Raw genomic sequence first — 18,957 nt, 5'->3', positions numbered from 1 at the left:
TTTCTCCATTTTTACAAGAATTCACAACCAGCTCTAGCTTTGATTCACAGAAACAGATGAAATTACCGTAAGACTCTGCCAGAAAAGGACAAATCCAGGCTTCGTGCCTGCTGAAATATTATTTTTAGGAGCCATTTTGTTTACTGCGGCTTGTTTAAATGCTGAAAGAGACACAGAGAGGGAGAGAATACAGAATGGATGCTGCCCAAGATTGTCTCACCGTGTCTTTGCTGTGTTTGATGGCCCCCTGCAGGAAGCCGGAGAGACAGCACTGCACTACTCTGTACGGACTGCTGACCAGACCTCACTGCATTTAGTGGACTTCCTTGTGCAGAACAGGTACTTTTTAAAGTCGTTTTTCACCCAACAGAAAAGCTAGAAAGACTTGCAAAATTATGTGGATTGGGGTTGGCTTTTCATGCACGTCAAACAGCTGTGAAGATTTTTTCAAACACGCCATCATTTTAGAGGAAAATCAAGCGGTAAACAGCAGTTTTGTTGAAACGCTCAGCATCAGATTTGATCTGGCTGTCTGCTGCGAGCCTTTCTTCTCCCGCGCTTCAGTCTGCAGTAAAGCAGCAGACGTGCAGAGGAAAGCTTAGCGCCGCTCGACTCACATTCCCACAAGGCAAACAGAAATGGGTCAAGCACTTTTCTTCTCTGCCTTAATTTATTCCTCTCTTTTCGATTGTTTACCCACCACTGCTCAGACTGCACACAGCCAGCCTCCACAGAAACAAGTGGGACTGTCTCATTAATTGATAACTGGGCTCATACTGTGTCACGCTTAACCCTCGATATTATGAATATTTCTCTGGGGGAGCTCCAATAGATATAAAATTGATTATTTTCCTGGTCTTTGCACAGGTATCAGTCAGTCTATGTCATTCAGGGTGTCTGCAGGTCCTTAAAATGTCTTAAACTCAATACATATTATAAATATTACGTCTTAAACGTCAATCACCCTTTAAACTGTACAGTAGAAATAATCTGCCAGTGCCAACATTGGTATTTTTGGTATCTTGATGTCATCTTCAAATTCTTCATATCCCTGAAATCTATACAACCTAAGCTAGACGGTTGTGTAAGTCAGTAAACAATAATACATTATAAAAGTATTGAAAAACATTTTTTCATCAAATTTGACTAAATAGGTAAATAGTTTCTCGTCGATAGTTTCATCTACAATAGAAACACATCACCTACAGCAACATTTTTGCTTATTGTGATGTCATTTATTAGAGAATCGTCCCGTTTTTCCACCGTACATCACATGACATGATGACATCTTCACACATTATGTCTAAAATTATGTCTAATACCTGTAGACACCCTATCATTACCCACATCGAAATGCTGCTGTTATTATGACTGAATTAAATGTCCAGCAATTTCCAGCCCTTTTTTCACAAAATCCTGTGTAATAACACATTAACCTGAAGCTGCAGGACTGTGGAAAACACCCTCAGGCTTGTGACCTGTGTCCTGACTGTGTGTGTGTGTGTGTGTGTGTGTGTGTGTGTGTGTGTGTGTGTTTGTTTTCTCCCAGCGGTAACCTGGATAAGCAGACGGAGTGGGGGAACACCGCCCTGCATTACTGCTGCATGTACGAGAAGCCCGAGTGCCTCAAGTTACTCCTGAGGGGCAAGCCGGCCACCGATATCCGTGAGTCACACATCCTCTCGTTAAAGTCATCGGCGCTCACGCATCACACTCTAACTGTTGATTATCCCTCCCACTTCAGCCAATCAGAACGGAGAGACGGCGCTGGATGTTGCCAGGCGACTGAGGAACACTCAGTGCGAGGAGGCAGTAAGTACAGGAGCGCCCAGCTGGTGATTCTGGACACCACAGTGGATTTTAACGGCTTTTAAAATGACTAACTCCAAAAAATACACATCTCTAAAGGAAGGGTTGTGGACTGTAGATTGTGGTTGATTAAACATGTCTCGACCAGATTAGTCACAACACTAGATGGCAGTCAAAGGTCTGTCTCCAGCCTCAGGCAGGCAGTGACAGCAGAGTGGAAGTAATTGTTGATGTATGTTCATTATTCACGCCAGTGTGAGCATGCAGATAAAAAAAAAGCCATTTTGAATGAAGTGTTAAATCTCTACTAAACAAACGTGTCTACATATTTATTCCTCCCCTTTATTGTTTACTGTGTTTCTTGTTTGTAGAGTTTTCATTTGCAGTTAATTTTGATGTATCGTCTTCATCATGTTACTGTTTTCCATTTGATTTGAGAAGCGTTTGTCTTGGAAAGGGATAGCAGCTTTGTGTGTGTTTTTGTGTGTGTCAGCTTGTGCAGGCGGCAGAGGGGAAGTTCAACCCTCACATCCATGTGGAGTACGAGTGGAGCCTCAGACTGGAGGAGATGGACGAGAGCGACGATGACCTTGATGATAAGGTTCGATCAGAGCCTCACGTCCGCTTGTTTGAATTTGAATAAGAACAATCCTTTCTTTCTTTCTTTCTTTCTTTCTTTCTCGCGACTCTGTTAGTAAAACCTTTTTTTGTTTGGTTGTTTGCTTTCATAGAAACAATAAAGAATAACGAGGCCGCTGAGCAAAGAGAGATGATGTGTTAAGATGCTTCAGAAGCATCAACAAGTCAGTCTTTGATGTCCACAGAAGATCAAAGTGCTGCTTTTTATATATATACTGAATCATGTAGAGACAGAAAGGCATGATAGGAGCCGACATACCAATTTATTCTACTTACAGTAGCCCCAGTACACCAAAGTGCAAGGCAGTCTTGAAAATGGTTCATTAGGTGGTAAATGAGGCAAGTCAGGGGAAGCTGGGTTCGTTAAAAAATAAACACTTTCCAGGAAGCAGACTTGCTGTTTTGCATGTCAAAAGTTGTCTAGACATGTAGATTAAAAATATGTTTTTACATATCACAGTTCACTGGCGATATAACAGTGAAGAAGGTCCCAACTACATGGTTAAAAAGGCATTGAGTTGCCGTTGAAGCAAAGGTTTTCAGTGATCTAAAATGCTGCAAAAAAAGAAAAAGCTTTGTTTGAAGAAATACCTGTGTATGTGTGGACAGGACTCTCGGCAAGAAAACTTTCAGAGAAGCTCCTTCCAGGGCCGAGATATTCAGCAACTAAGATTTTTGAAAACGGTGAAGCAGACACCCATGCTGTTTGCTTCCCGACTGGGTCTTATCAGTGTATGTAGCATCATAAGCAAACTCGGAACATGTTTTTTTTTTTGAGTATTTGCATATTGACTGAATGGATGTTGTATAGTCTGTGTTTTGAAAGACACAAACAGACAATGACAATACAATGAGAGACAAAACGTTTTAATAAAGCATTGTGTTGGTGGAGGATTCAGTGAAGAGCCATCGTTTGTCTGCCTCATTCATAGTATTTCCTGTAACTAAGCAACCAAGCACAGACAATCTGCTTCCTGTTCATGTGATATGCATTTTCAGGTGTTTTAGTATATATGAAAATTATTTCTGAAGAGATCATTTTAGTTTTTAAATCCTGTTTCCAAAAAAACGTGTAGGTGTGGACGCAGCCTTATATAAAGCTACAGCCAGCAGCTGGTTAGCTTAGCTTAGCATGAGGGCAGGGAAGCAAAATGGGGAAGCAGCTAGTCTGGCTCTGTGTTAGCTTCATAAAATGTCGAACTATTCCTTTAAAGCATCTTCATGTCAGTTTATGATTTTCAGCTCTACATTATCAAAGAGCAACAACGTTTTTGTAGACTGATGTCGGCTCTGTCTCAGCTGTCTTGTGTCCCTCTGCAGCCCAGTCCCATCAAGAAGGACCGCTCCCCGAGGCCTCAGAGCTTCTGCCACTCCTCCAGCCTCTCCCCCCACGACAAGCTCTCTCTGCCGGGTTTCATCAGCCAGAGGGACAAGCAGCAGCGTCTGTCCTACAGCGCCTTCACCAACCAGATGTACAGCGCCTCCACCGACCTCACCTCCTCCCCAGTGGCTGACGGCCCGCCGCTGCCACCCAGGAACCAGGGCAAAGGTCAGACCTGCCTGCTCCAAGTGCATCCATTTTCGGACAGCAGCCACAGTTTTTATCAGTTTCTAGCTTATAACCAGTGACAGCCAGTGAATTCAGTAGAGCTTGTTATGCTCATACGTCTTTTGCAAATGTCAGCCTGTAATGCAAATAGTCTGAAGGTTGTCTGTATGCTGCACTGTGTCTGATTACTGTCAGGGGAAGATAGCCTTTGAAACTGTCTTTTATTGTGTCTGTTAATGTTTGACGATAGCCAGGACAGGAGTAGGCGCAGAGGAATGCCTCGTTATCAGTTTTTCCTAGAAAGTTTCTTCCTTGCGCTGTCAGTCAGTCAGCTTAAACACACACACACACCCTGCAGTGGAATGTAATTTGTCAACAGATCAGAGGGCGGGATGCAGGTGTCATTAAGACCGCTTTCACAGTAAATATTCAGGAAAACATGTCCGCAGGAGAGGGCAGGGCGGCGATGGTTAGTCAGGCGTGTGAAAGGGAAGCAGGATACACACTTCATCATTAGTCTCGACACACTATACACAGGGTACAGTGTGGGCGTGCTGTCTCTGCAGTATTAGAATTAAAAATAACACTCCTCCCTCTGTGGAGGGGGTTAAAACACTAACACTCACTGCTTTAGTACATGGCTGAAAAAGCTTACACGGCAAAACATCCATCCCAACAAGTCATTTTAATCCATAATTGAGCATTTAAATCTTATTTTTCTTAAATCAAGAGGTGTGAAATTTCACCTGTTTCCAGTGCAAATGAACATGTTTAAGCCCTCAGTTACTGACAAACTCTCGAACAAATAGCTTCTCGTTTCTGGCTAACAACTGTTGATTTGGTTGGCTGAAATGACGGCTGTCGCTTGCAGATTTTATTAGCTTCTAACCTTCTAGTACGCACTAAATCCATCACCAGCAGTTCAATGTTTTTAGCTGGGTTGCTTTAAAACAAGAACCCTGTAAAATGGTCTTAAATAAACACATGAAATAGCTACACACTTGATAAAATGCTAACAGAATGAGGCCAAAGCTGCACGTCTCAGGATAAAAACATTGTAATGGGCCTTTATTTAGCATCCGCAAAACCATCTAGTTAGCTAATAATATGCTGATTAACTTTGGAGGACCACTGGGTTACTACTGGTTGTTGTTAGCAGCTTACGCAGAGTAGGTAAACACAACATTTTAAAAAATGTCTTGCTTTGTATTTTTAGCTTTGCTAACCAGGCGACGGTCAGATAGCCCTTTTCCACTGGCAGAACTCTGTGGGAAGCTTCTAAGGCACTCAGGAACGTAACTTTCTGTTCTAGTGGAGGAACAAGGATCTAAATTTAGTTCCTGACCTTCGAAAAGTCCAGTTCCTGGAGCACTTTGGTTTGTTGGATTTGGAAAGGGTCTACTTACTAACCGTAACTACTATTTTTGAATCGCCTGCAGGGTTTTTATTTCCCTTTTGTTTCAGGTACCTTAAATGATCAAAATAGCACTGGAAACAAGTGGATTTTGTCAAGTTTGATTTATGCAAAAATAAGATTAAAAGCCTGACTGAAAGGCTGAATGACATACATACATACATATAGAATAACATGCTAACTCTTCAGAGGCTCCAGATTAGCACATCTCTCTCTCAGTGGGTGCTGAAGAGCTCGCCTCCGGGGGCCAGCTTTAGCACCATTTTTTTCCTCTTTTTCCTTTCTCTCTTTGCTTGCCACTGATAAGATTTCATCTTGTTATTTTATAGTGTGTGGGAGCAGCTCTTTTAAGGACTGACATACTGTAGATTCTCTCCCACACTCCTCATCTCGCTCTCTTTTCTTTCTCTCTTTTTTTGTTTCTCTATTCTTTCAGCTCCACACTTGGCATTCCTTGGCTCTCATTCGCACTACGCCACACTGGCTGGCACTCGACCATACATCAGTGAATATCCTGTTTTTACGTTCTCCCCCCTTACTCGGCTGTGTGCCCCATATGCAGTTATCCCCTCAGTTGTTTCTCCCTTTACAGCTCACATTCACAGGGTGGTGGTGGGTTTTTATAAGTAAACAATGGGACCATGTAGGCAAGCGGAGTCTCCTGTTAAAAATGTCTTGCCTACATGAATCTTTATCTTATTAAAATCATGTCCCACCATCCTTGAGCTGTAAACCCTTAACCACAGCTGATTCCTCTCTGGCTGAGCTCTCTATTAGCTGCTTTCACCTTACTTTTCTCTGTATTAGAGACCAGTGTGTGCGTCGGAGCCCCAGTAGAAACAAAAAGACACATTAATAAACAGAATTCACAGAGCAGACACATCAAATACTTGCCCACACCCCAAATCCTGATGTCTTTTTTTCATTATTTTCCACTCCCGACCAGACAGTATCTTGTTTTACTTGCGTTAATGTGTCTCCCCTTCGGAGGACGGAAACTGCCGAAATAAAGAAATGACTCGTCGAATAAATTAATATGTCTCTAAATGCACCAAAAATAATATTAAGAATAAATATAGGCATAAATAAATGTACAAAATGTGACATTATTATTATTTTTTTAATTTTTGTCTTTTAATTTGATACTGTAATTATTTACCTGTGTATTAATTAAAAAACATTTTAATAATTGAATAATAAATGTATTTACCTATCCCATTTAATTATTTTTATTTAATCTATTCATTTTCAAATGTATGTATTTACATGATTATTTCTGGGGTTTTTTCTCTTTGTATTTCCCTCATTTAGTTCCACAAACGTTTGCATATTTGTATTATTATTATTTTTCTTTATTTCTTGATGCTTTCTTAAGTAAATGGCTATTTTTTTAATGTATTTGTTATTTTTTATTTTACATATTTGGTGCATATGAGGGCTTATACATTTATTTATTGAGTCATTTCTTAAATCTTTTCATTTTTTTTACCTACCATTTAATTTTTTTATTCTATTTTTTTATTTTGGCAGTTTCAGTCCTCCATATCTCCTCGCCTTGTCCTGCAAAAACGTATTCCTGACACCAAAAACACAACTTTTTCCATGTTTCCAGCTCCTCCTCTCCTCTCCATCCTCTCCTCTACCTTCTCTGGGTTTTGGGGGTGAACAGAATGATCTTTTTTGGGTGGGGGGGTTATTACCTCATCACCTCATGTGTGTTATGTATCGCTCCTCCAGCTCCTCCCCCATCTGGCCCTCCCTCTACACTCACACCAGGAGGCAGCTCCACCCTGTCCAAGAAGAGGCCTCCGCCCCCACCTCCTGGACACAAACGCACCCTGTCTGACCCACCCAGCCCGCTCTCTCACAGTCCACACAGTAAAGGGGGCTTAACTGGGGGTGAGATGCAAAGCACACGTGTGAACAGAAGAGCTGGTTTCACTCAGGAACAACTCCAGCCTGAAGAAGGTCTTAACTCAAGAACCACTTAACAAGCTTTTTCCAAACATGACCGACTGAACTTAACTCCAAGGGAGTGAAGTTTAAAGGTCCAGAAAAAGCTTATAAGTGGACCTTGAGTGTGACTATTTTATCAAATCCTCCCAAGGTTTAGAATTAATTTTCATGTTCAGATGCTTTGGGATTTCTTAGCAGTTTGAGGAGTTTTAATTAAGACGAGTGGATGCCTTTCTGTGCCTCTTTATGCAATTCAGAGGTATGTTGAATGGTAATCTCAGCTAACCTCAGCCAACTGATTATTTAGTCTAAAAAACAAACATTTAAAGTCGAAGGTGACAATTGTTTAGAGGTATTTGCAAAATATTCAGTTTGCTTTTATATAAGATAAAAGAAAATAGGCAAATCTTAACACGTGAAAAGGAGGAACTCAAGTCAACTGATTGTTATTTCAGCTCTAGATGTGTGGAGCTCCTAGAAACATGAAATGAAACATCTCGGAACCCTCTTTTTAATGTGCCTGTAAAGACATGTTTACAATTATTTTTTCATGTTTTTATAGTCTAAAATCCCTTAGCTTGATGCTACGTTTAAGTCATGTACGATGGATTGTTGAAATGGGAAAGTTTGACGAGCAGTCACACTGTCTGACCCTGTAACATGATGTCATTTTAGGGTTAATTATACTAGGTATTGACTTTATCACCCTATATCGATGAGATTCTTGATTTTGAAAGATGAATTTTGCAACTTTTGTGTCACTATTTATCTAATAACAATTCACCATACTTTCAAACTGCACAAAGAGACATCCATGAGGCTCACTCCAGGTTAGTGAGAAAAACAAGTAACTTCCTCAAATATTAAACTATCAAATTGTTTAACTCTAACTTGGAGACAAAAGGAGAAACACCTCAGTCATCTTACCTGCACTCTTGTGTCCCTTATATGTGTAATGGGGATATTTTTACTGTTATTCCACTTTTATCATTTGTCCTCTGTGGTGTTTTGTGTCACACATACAGTCACACCCAGCCGCTAATTAAAAGATGTCACTTTATTGCACAACCTCAGTTTCCCAACAACACGGGCTCATGGAAAGCTCAGCCAGATGACGCCTCCCTCATTGTTTTTTTAACCATCACAGCATGTTAATTTATTTCCACATTAATATCAAATTAACCCCTCGGTTAGCTCTCTGTTATGGTGTCGAGTAATCTGTTTGTCGTCATCAATGTCAATATTTTAGGGAGCGACTCCACCCCTCCTCCTGTGAGCAAGATGTCTCCTGTTTCTAACAAGTTTGAAGGAATTCCTCAGCAGCAAAGGTACTAAAAAACTGTGACATTTGAGCTTGATTGGCCTAAAATTTATTGCATCACTCCCCTCGATTAAATGTATTCCTGCTGATGAGGAGCGAGCACCTTTTTATATTCTGTTTTTCTGTTCCAGCACTACTTCAAGCAACACAAAGTCTACACTTGGTCCAAGGGTTCTTCCCAAACTACCTCAAAAAGGTAAAGTCTCCTTCCAGTTTTCATTTCAGTGTTAGCTTTTGAATTGAAGAAGGTATTAAGAAACTATATGCTGCTCTCGCCAGTGGCATTGCGGAAGATTGACACCATACACCACCCGTCTATGGATAAGTCCAGCCATCCTCCAGAGGTCTTCCAGAAGTCACCGCCAGCAATCGACACCCCGCAGAAGACTCCTCTGGCAGAGAGGCCTCAGCCGGGAGACCTGCCCCCGAAACCGCAGCCGTCTGAGCTCCCTCCTAAACCCGGAGAACTTCCCCCGAAGCCGCAGCTCTCCGACCTCCCTCCTAAACCTCAGCTGGGAGACCTCCCGCCCAAACCGCAGCTCAAAGACCTGCCTCCCAAGCCTCACCTCTCTGACATCCCCCCCAAACCTGGAACAGTCGAGTCCGCTCCCAGGCCGCCTCCTGGAGAGACGGTGCAAAGGCCTCAGACGCAACCGCCACCTCCGCCTCAAACTCAACCTCAACCTCAGCCGCAGCCTCAACCGCAGCCTCAGCCGCAAGACTCACCGTCACCTAATCAGCAGGCAAATATAGGGACCCCCATACAACAAGCTGCTGAAGACACCAACGGGACCCCAGCAGGGACTGCAGAGACTCCAGTGCCCCTACCGAGGAAGATCAACACGGTATGAACATGATTTTAAAGCTGATCCAAAACTGCTCTGTTCTGACTCTTGCTACAGTGGCTATTCACACTATGCATGAATATGAGAAGAAAAAACTGGTGAACCAGCCCTCCATTTTGATTTTTTAGGTATTTCCTGGTCTTTTCAAGAGTATCGATTTGTACTTGATTTTTCCCTTTTTTAAAATAAATTAGGATTGTTTGGTACAGATCTCAAATACTGTAGATGAATGGTTATATCCATCAAAATAAGTCCAATATGATGGTAACGAAATGGAAGTTTCATAAAACTGAGAAGTTTTTGTTAACTACAATAACCATTTTGCTGTTTGTGTGTCCAGGGGAAGAGCAAAGCCCGCCGGGTGAAGACGATCTACGACTGCCAGGCCGACAACGATGACGAGCTGACTTTCGCTGAAGGAGAGGTGATCATAGTTACAGGAGAAGAGGACCAGGAGTGGTGGGTGAGTGCCGCTTCACTACTTTTCATCGCCAGGAATCCCAATTCAAAAGCACAAAAACACTTGGCTAACACTGAAAGCCACATTATACTCTTTCTCCTCACATGCTCTCTTTACCCTCTCTACTTCCAGATCGGGCACATTGAAGGAGATCCAGAAAGAAAAGGGGTGTTCCCCATGTCTTTTGTGCACATCCTGAGTGACTGACAGCCAGAAAGACTTGCACTACGCCTCTCCCTACGCTGGGAGGTCCTGTAAATAGCTATCATAACACCCCCTTGTCACACGACAAGTGTCCTAAAGAAAAAAAAAAAAAATCAACGAAGAAGAAACCCAAGAAGGCTCATCTAGCCATGGATGCCTCATCCATGCTGTACAAAGAATGTGTGTATTCTTCCTTTACCAGTATTATCTTAACCCTATAGCACGGCTGAGACGAAGCCACTCTCAAAACCCTAGCACTTACCTAAAGTCTATGTTTATGCTGTTACTGTGTATATATGTATGTAAATATATATATTTGTGTGTGAGTGTATATACATGTTTTATTGTACAAAACATGTACCATTGCTCTCTCTACCTGTCAGATTAAACATCGGGGCGGTAGAGTTTGAATTTTATCTGTATTAATTTTACTGGCCCTCAAGTAATTATCAGCTTATATTTCTGGAAAAAGGACAAATAAGAGATGGAATGTGAAATAGGTCATGTCACTATTTGTGTCTTGCATCCCTGTTTACCACCATAATTGACTGAAGAGGCAGGAGCCTCCCACTGATCTTCCCGAGGTGAAAAGATTTTCATTAAATGTACTCCTTGTTCTTGCTTGCTTTGTGTGTACACGTATTATGGTTGTTTTACAGTATAGAAACCTGCTGCTACTGTGTGGTGGATTATCAAAGCCTGTGGTTCACTGTAGGTCACTAATTTACTCCTTGTTACACTGTTCACTGTATGTATGCTCCGTGTGTGAACTCGACGCCATCTCCACAGTCCTTTGACCATTTCTGTGCATGGTGTAACAATGACTGGAATTGAGTGGAGTGCTGCATTCAAAGACGCTCACCTCAGGGTTTGAAGAGCCACTATTATACAAGCAGGACTACGCAAAAGGGTATCCTGTTCTTAAAGCCACTATTAATGACAAGTACGGGGAAACTCAAGAGGACATCTTAGCAATAACTTGATTTTCTGACAGGCTACAACTTTCACATTAACCTGTGTTCACGATTCAGTGTCTTGTAAAACCTCATGAGCTTGAAATTTTTAAGTTGGAGTCATGTTAATATCATTCCATGTTACTGGATTCAGTACATTTCCAGGTTTGCCTGTGAGCCAGAGATGTCTTTTAGAAGTGGACTTTGTAAACGGCCGGAGAGCCGATGTATTCTCACCCAGTCCTCACTGACTTGCAGTTCTTCCCATGTTAAGGAACAAACCCATCAACCCATTGTATCATTAAAAGTGCTGTACTTCAACACAGTGACTCTGCCGTTTTTGCTTCATAGATTTTATGACATGTTGTGGTTTTCCAGCTCCGTTTGTGCCTCTCCTTGGAATTTCAAAAGCTCTGGCAGTAGAGGGGAAAGTGCATTTCTAAGCAGCTTACTGAAAGTACTGTTAGACTTGAGATAAAGGAACAGCAGACGTTTTGACAAATGTGCTTATTCACATTCTGAAGGACAATTACAGAAAATCAATACAGCTCTCGTATATGAACGATATAACCAAGACCAAGCAGTGAAGTACATTTACTTGGTTTGAGGTAGGCCTGCTTATGTGTATTTGAATTTTACTTCTCCATTAGCCTACATTTTTAAGGGAAATATTAGACTAAAACTATTAAGTCCACTAAATAACTACTTGTTACTTTCCAGATGAAAGTTTTACATGGAAACATACTTTCAATATATCATTACATTCAAACATGGGATTAATCTACCAAACTTCATGAATTGAGCAGACTAGCTCTACTGAAAGTAACAAAATCCACCAAAAAAGCTCAATTATTGTGTGTAACCAGCATTCAGAAAGACATTGGCAAATTGTGTCAACACTTACTGCAACATAAAGTTTCAAGACAAAGTTCTTCTCCAAATAATCATTTATTTTCTCAATTCACACTTCAACCAAACATCATCCATTACAGCTTCTTTTGGATTTAATATTAACACAGGAATAATTACTTTAAGACAACATAAATACTTTGTGTCATAACACAAATTGCATCTCACAAAATAAAAGTGTTCACAAAGGAAACATACCAGAATACTGGTGCACAAAACAAACTTATTTACACACTTGGGCTTTAAGTTTTGACCCTGGGTCCTTATCCACCGACTTGATGACGCCCACAGCGACCGTCTGCTTCAGGTCCCTCGCAGCAAAGCGTCCTGGGAAGCACAAAAAAGGTAATTGTAAAACACTGCAGTGAGATTTTTGTGGGAGAAGTGGGAGAGACGTACCTAAGGGAGGGTATGCGAAGAAGCTCTCCACACACATGGGCTTGATGGGAACCAGCTTTACCGTCGCAGCGTCTCCAGACATCAGTATCTGCGGCTGGTCCGCCAGCTTCTTGCCTGTTCGGCGGTCGAGCTTCTCCCTCAGCTCGGCAAAGCGACAGGTCACGTGGGCGGTGTGGCAGTCGAGGACTGGAGAGTAGCCTGCTTTGACCTTCCCTGGATGGTTCAAGATGATCACCTAAAGACAGGAGAAAACATCAGAGCAGGGAGGCAACGCCACATTTGCATCAGTTTTCTCTCAACTGAACCAACCTGAGCCTCAAAGCTTTTGACGTCTGATGGAGGATCTTGCTGGGCGTTACCGGCCACGTCCCCTCGCCGCAGGTTCTTGACGGCCACGTTCTTAATGTTGAAGCCAACATTGTGTCCTGGCAGAGCCGTCTCCAGCCCCTGGTGGTGCATCTCAATGGACTTCACCTCGGCAGTGAGCTTGGCAGGGGAGAACATCAGGGTCATGCCGGGTTTGAGGACCCCAGATTCAATCTTACCAACTGGCACAGTCCCAACTCCTGAAAGGATCAAACAAAGAGCATTTTTAAAGTTGTTAATATAACTTTTGAGCCATTTTATCAGCCAAAAACTGCTTCCCTCTCTCTGAATCCCTCTGCTGCACACCTGTACCTCATTTTCCTGATTGGAGCCAATTCACAGGCTTGCATACAGACTTGAAAATGGCATGGCAGCAATCAAAATCAACTTTGAGAACCATTTCTAACCTCCAATTTTGTAGACATCCTGCAGAGGTAATCGTAGGGGCTTGTTGATGGTGCGCACAGGTGGCTGAATGGAGTCCAGGACTTCTAGCAGAGTTCTCCCGCTTGCATTCCCTTCCCGTCGTCTGACTTTCCAGCCTTGGAACCAGGGCATCTGTAGATGAGAGATCACTCTTGTTGAAGGTGCTGCATGTCCAAACATTGTAACTTTTCAATCATCACTTACCTTCTGTGTTGCAGTGATCATGTTCTCTCCAGTCCAGCCAGAGATTGGGACAAAGGGGACAGTCGCCGGGTCGTAGCCAATCTTCTTGAGGAAGCCGCTCACGCCTCGCACCACTTCTTCAAAGCGTTTCTGGCTGTAAGGTGGCTCCGTCAGGTCCATCTTGTTCACGCAGACTATGATCTGCTTGACGCCCAGAGTGTACGCCAGTAAGGCGTGCTCTCTGGTCTGACCGCTTCTAGACACGCCGGCCTCAAACTCTCCTTTAGCTGCAGAGACCACCAGGAGGGCAACGTCGGCCTGAAATTACAATATAGGTGAAAAACCAGAATTTAAGCACACAAAAGAGGAATCATTTTGATGCTGCTTACCTGTGAAGTCCCTGTTATCATGTTTTTGATGAAGTCACGGTGGCCAGGAGCGTCAATTATAGTCATAGAGTACTTCTGAGTGTTAAATTTCAGCAGTGAGATGTCAATGGTGATTCCTCGCTCCCGCTCAGCCTTCAGCTTGTCCAACACCCAGGCAAATTTGAAGGAACTCTTCCCCATCTGTGAAAGCAAATTAAATAAGTCAAACATTTTAAAGCGTTTTATAGCAGGTATTTTTCCCTTTTTCTCACCTGTGCTGCAGCTTTCTCAAACTTCTCCAGTCTCCTCTGATCGATGCCACCACATTTGTACACCAGGTGGCCGGTGGTGGTGGACTTTCCACTGTCGACGTGACCAATGATCACCACATTAACATGAGTCTTCTCCTTTCCCATGGTTCAAGGTGGGCTTTTGCTAACCGAGCAAGCAAACTGTAGGCTTCTGGGATGAAATAACCTTGTTCTCTTCTCTTCTAAGTTCTTCTATCAAATGGATCTGACCTGCCTCCATGGAGAGACTTTATAAGCTCCACTTGGCCAGGCAGGGCACCTTAATTGAAGACAGGTGTGCTGCTTAATAAAGCTTAATTAGGATGGGTGACTGTTTGGTAAAAGCTGAACTTTCCAGGATATTTGATACTGTTGGATAGTGGAATAGTCTGAACATAAAGACAATAAAGAAATCCTCACTAATGTTATAAAAGCAAATTTCATCATAGTACAACAAGAGGTGGTTGCAGACAGTTGTCCTGCTACTATGGATGACCTGATGATCTCAAATTACAACCAGGTGTGTCATTGGTGGAGATGGCAGTCTGTGAAGGGCATCAAAAACTTGTTTCTCCCTCTATATCAAAGAAACTATGATTGGGGCCACAAAGCATAAAAGGAAACCTACTGACAGGCAGTAAACACATTGAATGTAGCCCTGTGCCTATAAATTAGGAAAATGAGTAGCTGAATAAAGATAAGCCCTGCAAACACATAAAACTTTATGCTTGTGGTATAGTTAATGTAAAATGTGGCAAATCATGGTCTTGTTCAAGTTTAATGAAAAGATCGATATGAGGTTGGATTACTTATTCAGTCCTGCGACCATGTGCTGCACTTTATTTCGCAACGATATATCTAATATCTCCTGAAAACCCCGGCATTAGCCAGTGAGACGTTGGGATGTTGTTAGTGGAGCACAACAGGTGAGATTTTACTGAAGCACGCACATGAAAGGATCTCAAGCCTTCTCTGATGTCAAAATTTCCATTTTTAAAAGGAAAATGAGAATGACCTCTAGTAAAAGTCTCATTTGACCTTTTTTACAACATCAGAAATTACAACCATATTGCATATTAAAGGATGAGTTCACCCAAAAATGAAAATTCTGTCATTATCCAGCCTGCTCACCCTCATGTTGATGGAAAGTTGGGTGAAGTTTTGTCGTCCACAAAACATTTGTGGACAGTCACAGCAAAAACAGCGTTGCGGCATTCTCCTTAACAACTGAAGTAGATGGGGACTTGTTTTAAAATATAAAACTACAACTGGAAAAACAACATAAAATGGCTCCATACAGCTTGTGTGGTAAAATCCAAGTCTCATGGAGCCCAGAGATCCCAAACAGAGATCGACGAAGACGTTATATATACCTTTGACAGGCAGTCGGGCTTGTGTGGAGCCATTTTATGTTTTTTCTCTGTGATTTTTTTGTTTTGTTTAACGTTACGTTATGTTTTTTTTCAGTTGTTAACGAGAATACTGGAACACTGTTGTTGCTGTGATGCTCCAGATATGTTTTATGGACTATGAAACTTCACCCAACTTTCCATCGGCACGGGGTTGAGTAGATAATGGCCAAATTTTCTTTTTTGGGTGTACTCATCCTTTGAGTCCTTCTTTAAGTGAACAATTGCTGGTCAGTTTGAAGCGGGATGGCTGCTAAATGTTAAAAAAAAAGAGCAAACTGTTGTATTTCTTTATTAGATGTCTTTTTTCACATTCTAGCCTTTTTAAAACTTGCTTTCTTAAAAATACTTTATTTTCATTGATTTCCATTACCTAGAAAGTACACGCACACAAAAGAAAACAACAAAACGAAGAAAAAAACACATGAAACGTGTCAACACGTCTGACATAATTAGTGGTAGTGTAAAAAAACTTTTATTGCATACCCCAAACTAATTTTGCGTAGTGTAGCCTACATGTGCATACCATGCTTTTAATGACACTAAATTTAACCAAGGGCAAACTGAAAAATCTGGATAACCACTTGCATAAGCGCTCTGCTGATGCAAACATACTCTGCTGCCTACTGTATCGTAAGTGGGCTGTGGTTGAAGAGCTTTCTGGGGGCTGCTAGTTTGCTCAGGTTGCTTTGAAAATTCACACATAGCCTCGTGAAATGCTGATTGCTCGGCACACATGCACATTAAACCTAATGTAACCCACTTTTGAAGCCACTTCTTGATTAAATTCTCAAGTTCCTTTAATGTTTCCTAAACACCAAAGTCAGTAGCCTAATGCCCTGACACGCTGTAGATATTAAACATATGCCATCAAGTAAAGCCGCCATTTTGATTTACATGTTTAAATTGATCAAGGTGGTTTGAAGTGACACTGAGGTCAAAGTGGGGGGTCAGGTAGCACGTCAGCGCCGCCTAGTGCTAGTTAAGGGGTCATATTAGCTTCTTGCTCAAGGGCACTTAGGCAGAGCGAACGGCTGGTTCAAACGACGGCCTACCTAACGGGCTTCCTATAGCCCTAATTAAAGCCGCGGTGAGACATATTAATAGGCTGGGTCAGTAGTAATCCGGTGGAAGTGGCGGTTGAAAACACTGCAGCGGGTCGCGGCTGACCGGGCGGGTCTATCGTCACACAGAGGAAGAAGGTGTGCGACTTCCCCCCTCCGCGCTCAAGAGGTGGGTCAAACCGAACTCCCCTCTCGTTCGACGGCTCACAGTGACGCTCGATAACTAACCCGGAAACAGCAGCAGCAGCAAATCGCTTTTCTTCTCCTTTCAGCCCCGCACCGCTGCTGCTGCTGCTGCTGCTGGCTCCTAGCGTGGTATCCAGACGTCGACTCCCGTGTTTCTCTACGAGCACCAAGGTAAAAAAAGAAAACCCAGAGAAAAATTACTACTTTATCCAACCTTTCAATGTCTGCTCGACTAACCGCCGTTAACGTCCACCGGTTGCCATTCACTCCGGCTTGTTTTGAGTGTTACATTTTGAACATTAATGGTGAATCACAAGCGTGCGGAAATCATACCAACGTATCGACACAAGTTGCTGTAAAAATTCAAACAGTGGAAGATATGTGTTTGTTTGTTTGTTTTAGGTTACACCCTCGTTGTACCGTTAACTTCCCCTTTTCAGGACAACGCTAGGTTTCTCAAGGTAGACGTTAGGGCGACACTGCTAGCTAGGTTTTTCCTTTATTTGGCCACAGGCATTTGGATGTTACATGCTTGACCCATATATTATTAATGCCAGGTTATCTATCAGCTGTGTTCGGCCTCGTCTGCTCCACACAGCCAGGTAATCTATACAGTCTTAAACTAACAAACCGTATGGCTGGGATTAAGACTGCTCGCTCACAGGCGGTTAAATGATGCATCATTGAAGGAAATGCACACGCTGACAGGCTGGTTTGTCTTCACGCTGATCAATACATGATTAAGGATTTTTATCACAGGTTTCCTTTACTGTGATTCTGGCAGTGGTAGGAGTAGTATTCAATGCATTTACTCAAGTTAAAGTAGGAAGACCATGATGTAAAATCTGATTTTTGCATGAGTAAAAGTACAGAAATTATTATGATTGATGCACTAAGAGCCAAGCAGCAGTTTAAAGGGGCACTATGTAGTTTTGGAGAAGAAATTCAAACTCAGAATTTTAGCATTTATAATAATAATGAGGAAATAATACGTAATACCTGTTCTCAAAAGGAAACTAAGGTCCCTAGAATACTGTTCGAACCAGAAAGGTGGCAGGGTCCGCCAAATATAAACAAAGTTAAACGGTATGAAATTGTGTTGTCCTTTTATGGTGAGTTTGTTTATTCAGTTTATTAAGTCATTAAAATGCTGAGAGTTTGTTTGTTTAAGCATTACAAGTCCCCTAACCCGAACTAATTTTGAGTAGTGTATATATTGTTGTCTAGTGTTATTCACTGTATATTAATGAATCAGGTTTCATATGCTCATAATAGTCGTCCAATAAATGTAGTGGCACAAAAAGTGCATTATTTCACTCTGAAATGTAGTAAAAAGCCAAATGAAATGACTGTATTCGAGTATGCATACTTTGGTATATTCCACCGCAGGCTCCCTAATAAACCTGTCACTGTTGTTTCATGTGAAAACAACTCACTGAGTGGAGTTGGTTGTCTAAAGTTTGCACCAGTTGTCTGCAAACCCAACCATAGCACGCACATATATGTTATTTCCTTTCCGGCCAGTCTCTGCAGACGTCCTGAAAGTGGAAGTGAAACATCCAGAAAGCCGGTGCTTCGTGCAGCTCTGTTGTGGTTGTGATGTAACGTCTACGTTAAATTTGTCTCCAAAGTGTCACGGTCTCCGTTTGTGCAAATTGGGACAGTTTTGCTGAGCATGCTATAATGAACCGGAAGACTCAGAAGATGGTGTAATTGACAAGATGATAGAGGTAATCTCAATGACTGTAAGCAGAGTTTTGAGGCTCATCAATGAGACCTTTACCTGTCCTCTGCTGCACTTTTTTTATGTCGGTTAACCTGAATTTACTGCAAGCCAGCGCAAAAAGGCCCGCCTTTGAAGGCAAATCCAGTTCTGCTGTGTGAGATTACATGCCTCCAGGTTGTTTGAGTTGCAATTTGTCTTCCTCATATCTGCCACAGTGCATGTTCAAAAAAGGAAGTCACCTTTCTCTCTGCTACTGCGTCTTCTTTCACAGATGGTCACGACTTTCTGTTCTCATGGTTCAAATGTGAGTAGACTTGTAAATACAGGCCGGAAAAGACGTGACAAAGTTGTATAACTGTAAGACGTGGTACGACGTGTTGTGCCATGTCTCATACTCATTCTGCACCGGTGTGGACAGATGAGATAATAGATGGAATGACATTTGAAGGAAGCTAAGTTGCCAACTCTTCCTTATTTTGAT

The 18,957-nt window shown here is 42.1% G+C and overlaps 3 protein-coding genes across 7 annotated transcripts in view; 2 read left to right on the top strand and 1 right to left on the bottom strand.

Annotated features, from left to right (window-relative positions):
• The window catches only part of asap1b (ArfGAP with SH3 domain, ankyrin repeat and PH domain 1b), a 61,865-nt gene extending 50,394 nt beyond the window's left edge, over positions 1-11,471 (top strand). The window contains exons 18-29 of one of the 5 annotated variants that reach the window (XM_084340866.1): positions 254-339; positions 1,550-1,665; positions 1,745-1,812; positions 2,303-2,410; positions 3,769-3,997; positions 5,848-5,916; positions 7,149-7,310; positions 8,617-8,695; positions 8,820-8,884; positions 8,968-9,533; positions 9,874-9,996; positions 10,126-11,471. In XM_084340866.1, coding sequence (XP_084196992.1) covers positions 254-339; positions 1,550-1,665; positions 1,745-1,812; positions 2,303-2,410; positions 3,769-3,997; positions 5,848-5,916; positions 7,149-7,310; positions 8,617-8,695; positions 8,820-8,884; positions 8,968-9,533; positions 9,874-9,996; positions 10,126-10,200 — 1,746 coding nt within the window. In that variant the 3' untranslated portion in view covers positions 10,201-11,471. The remainder of the gene's footprint in view (positions 1-253; positions 340-1,549; positions 1,666-1,744; positions 1,813-2,302; positions 2,411-3,768; positions 3,998-5,847; positions 5,917-7,148; positions 7,311-8,616; positions 8,696-8,819; positions 8,885-8,967; positions 9,534-9,873; positions 9,997-10,125) is intronic. The other 4 variants (XM_084340863.1, XM_084340862.1, XM_084340864.1 and 1 more) reach the window with 4 other exon arrangements.
• Positions 11,472-12,079: 608 nt separating this feature from the next.
• On the bottom strand, positions 12,080-14,326 carry eef1a1l3 (eukaryotic translation elongation factor 1 alpha 1, like 3). Its single transcript, XM_084339812.1, has 7 exons — positions 14,074-14,326; positions 13,823-14,002; positions 13,455-13,751; positions 13,232-13,382; positions 12,768-13,024; positions 12,459-12,693; positions 12,080-12,386 (listed from the first exon to the last, which is right to left on the bottom strand). The coding sequence occupies exons 1-7, from the start codon at positions 14,215-14,217 to the stop codon at positions 12,283-12,285; spliced, it is 1,368 nt and encodes a 455-aa protein (XP_084195938.1). The 5' UTR covers positions 14,218-14,326; the 3' UTR covers positions 12,080-12,282.
• Positions 14,327-16,783: 2,457 nt separating this feature from the next.
• fam49bb (family with sequence similarity 49 member Bb) overlaps positions 16,784-18,957 on the top strand; it is a 37,893-nt gene continuing 35,719 nt past the window's right edge. The window contains exon 1 of the mRNA XM_084340370.1: positions 16,784-16,921. The gene's annotated coding sequence lies outside the window, so the exon portion shown is untranslated. The remainder of the gene's footprint in view (positions 16,922-18,957) is intronic.

Source organism: Pagrus pagrus, assembly GCF_965226575.1.
Source record: "Pagrus pagrus genome assembly, chromosome: 20".
Lineage (NCBI taxonomy): Eukaryota > Metazoa > Chordata > Actinopteri > Spariformes > Sparidae > Pagrus > Pagrus pagrus.
This window is presented reverse-complemented; position numbering and strand designations above follow the sequence as displayed.

Bases quoted from the DNA above. Each gene is read 5' to 3' on its own strand.
- eef1a1l3 (XM_084339812.1), bottom strand. From the start codon at position 14,217: ATGGGAAAGGAGAAGACTCATGTTAATGTGGTGATCATTGGTCACGTC. The intron at 13,752-13,822 runs GTAAGCAGCATC...TTGTAATTTCAG, and splicing joins TGATAACAGGGACTTCACAG to GCCGACGTTGCCCTCCTGGT. The intron at 13,383-13,454 runs GTAAGTGATGAT...TCTCATCTACAG, and splicing joins TGATCACTGCAACACAGAAG to ATGCCCTGGTTCCAAGGCTG.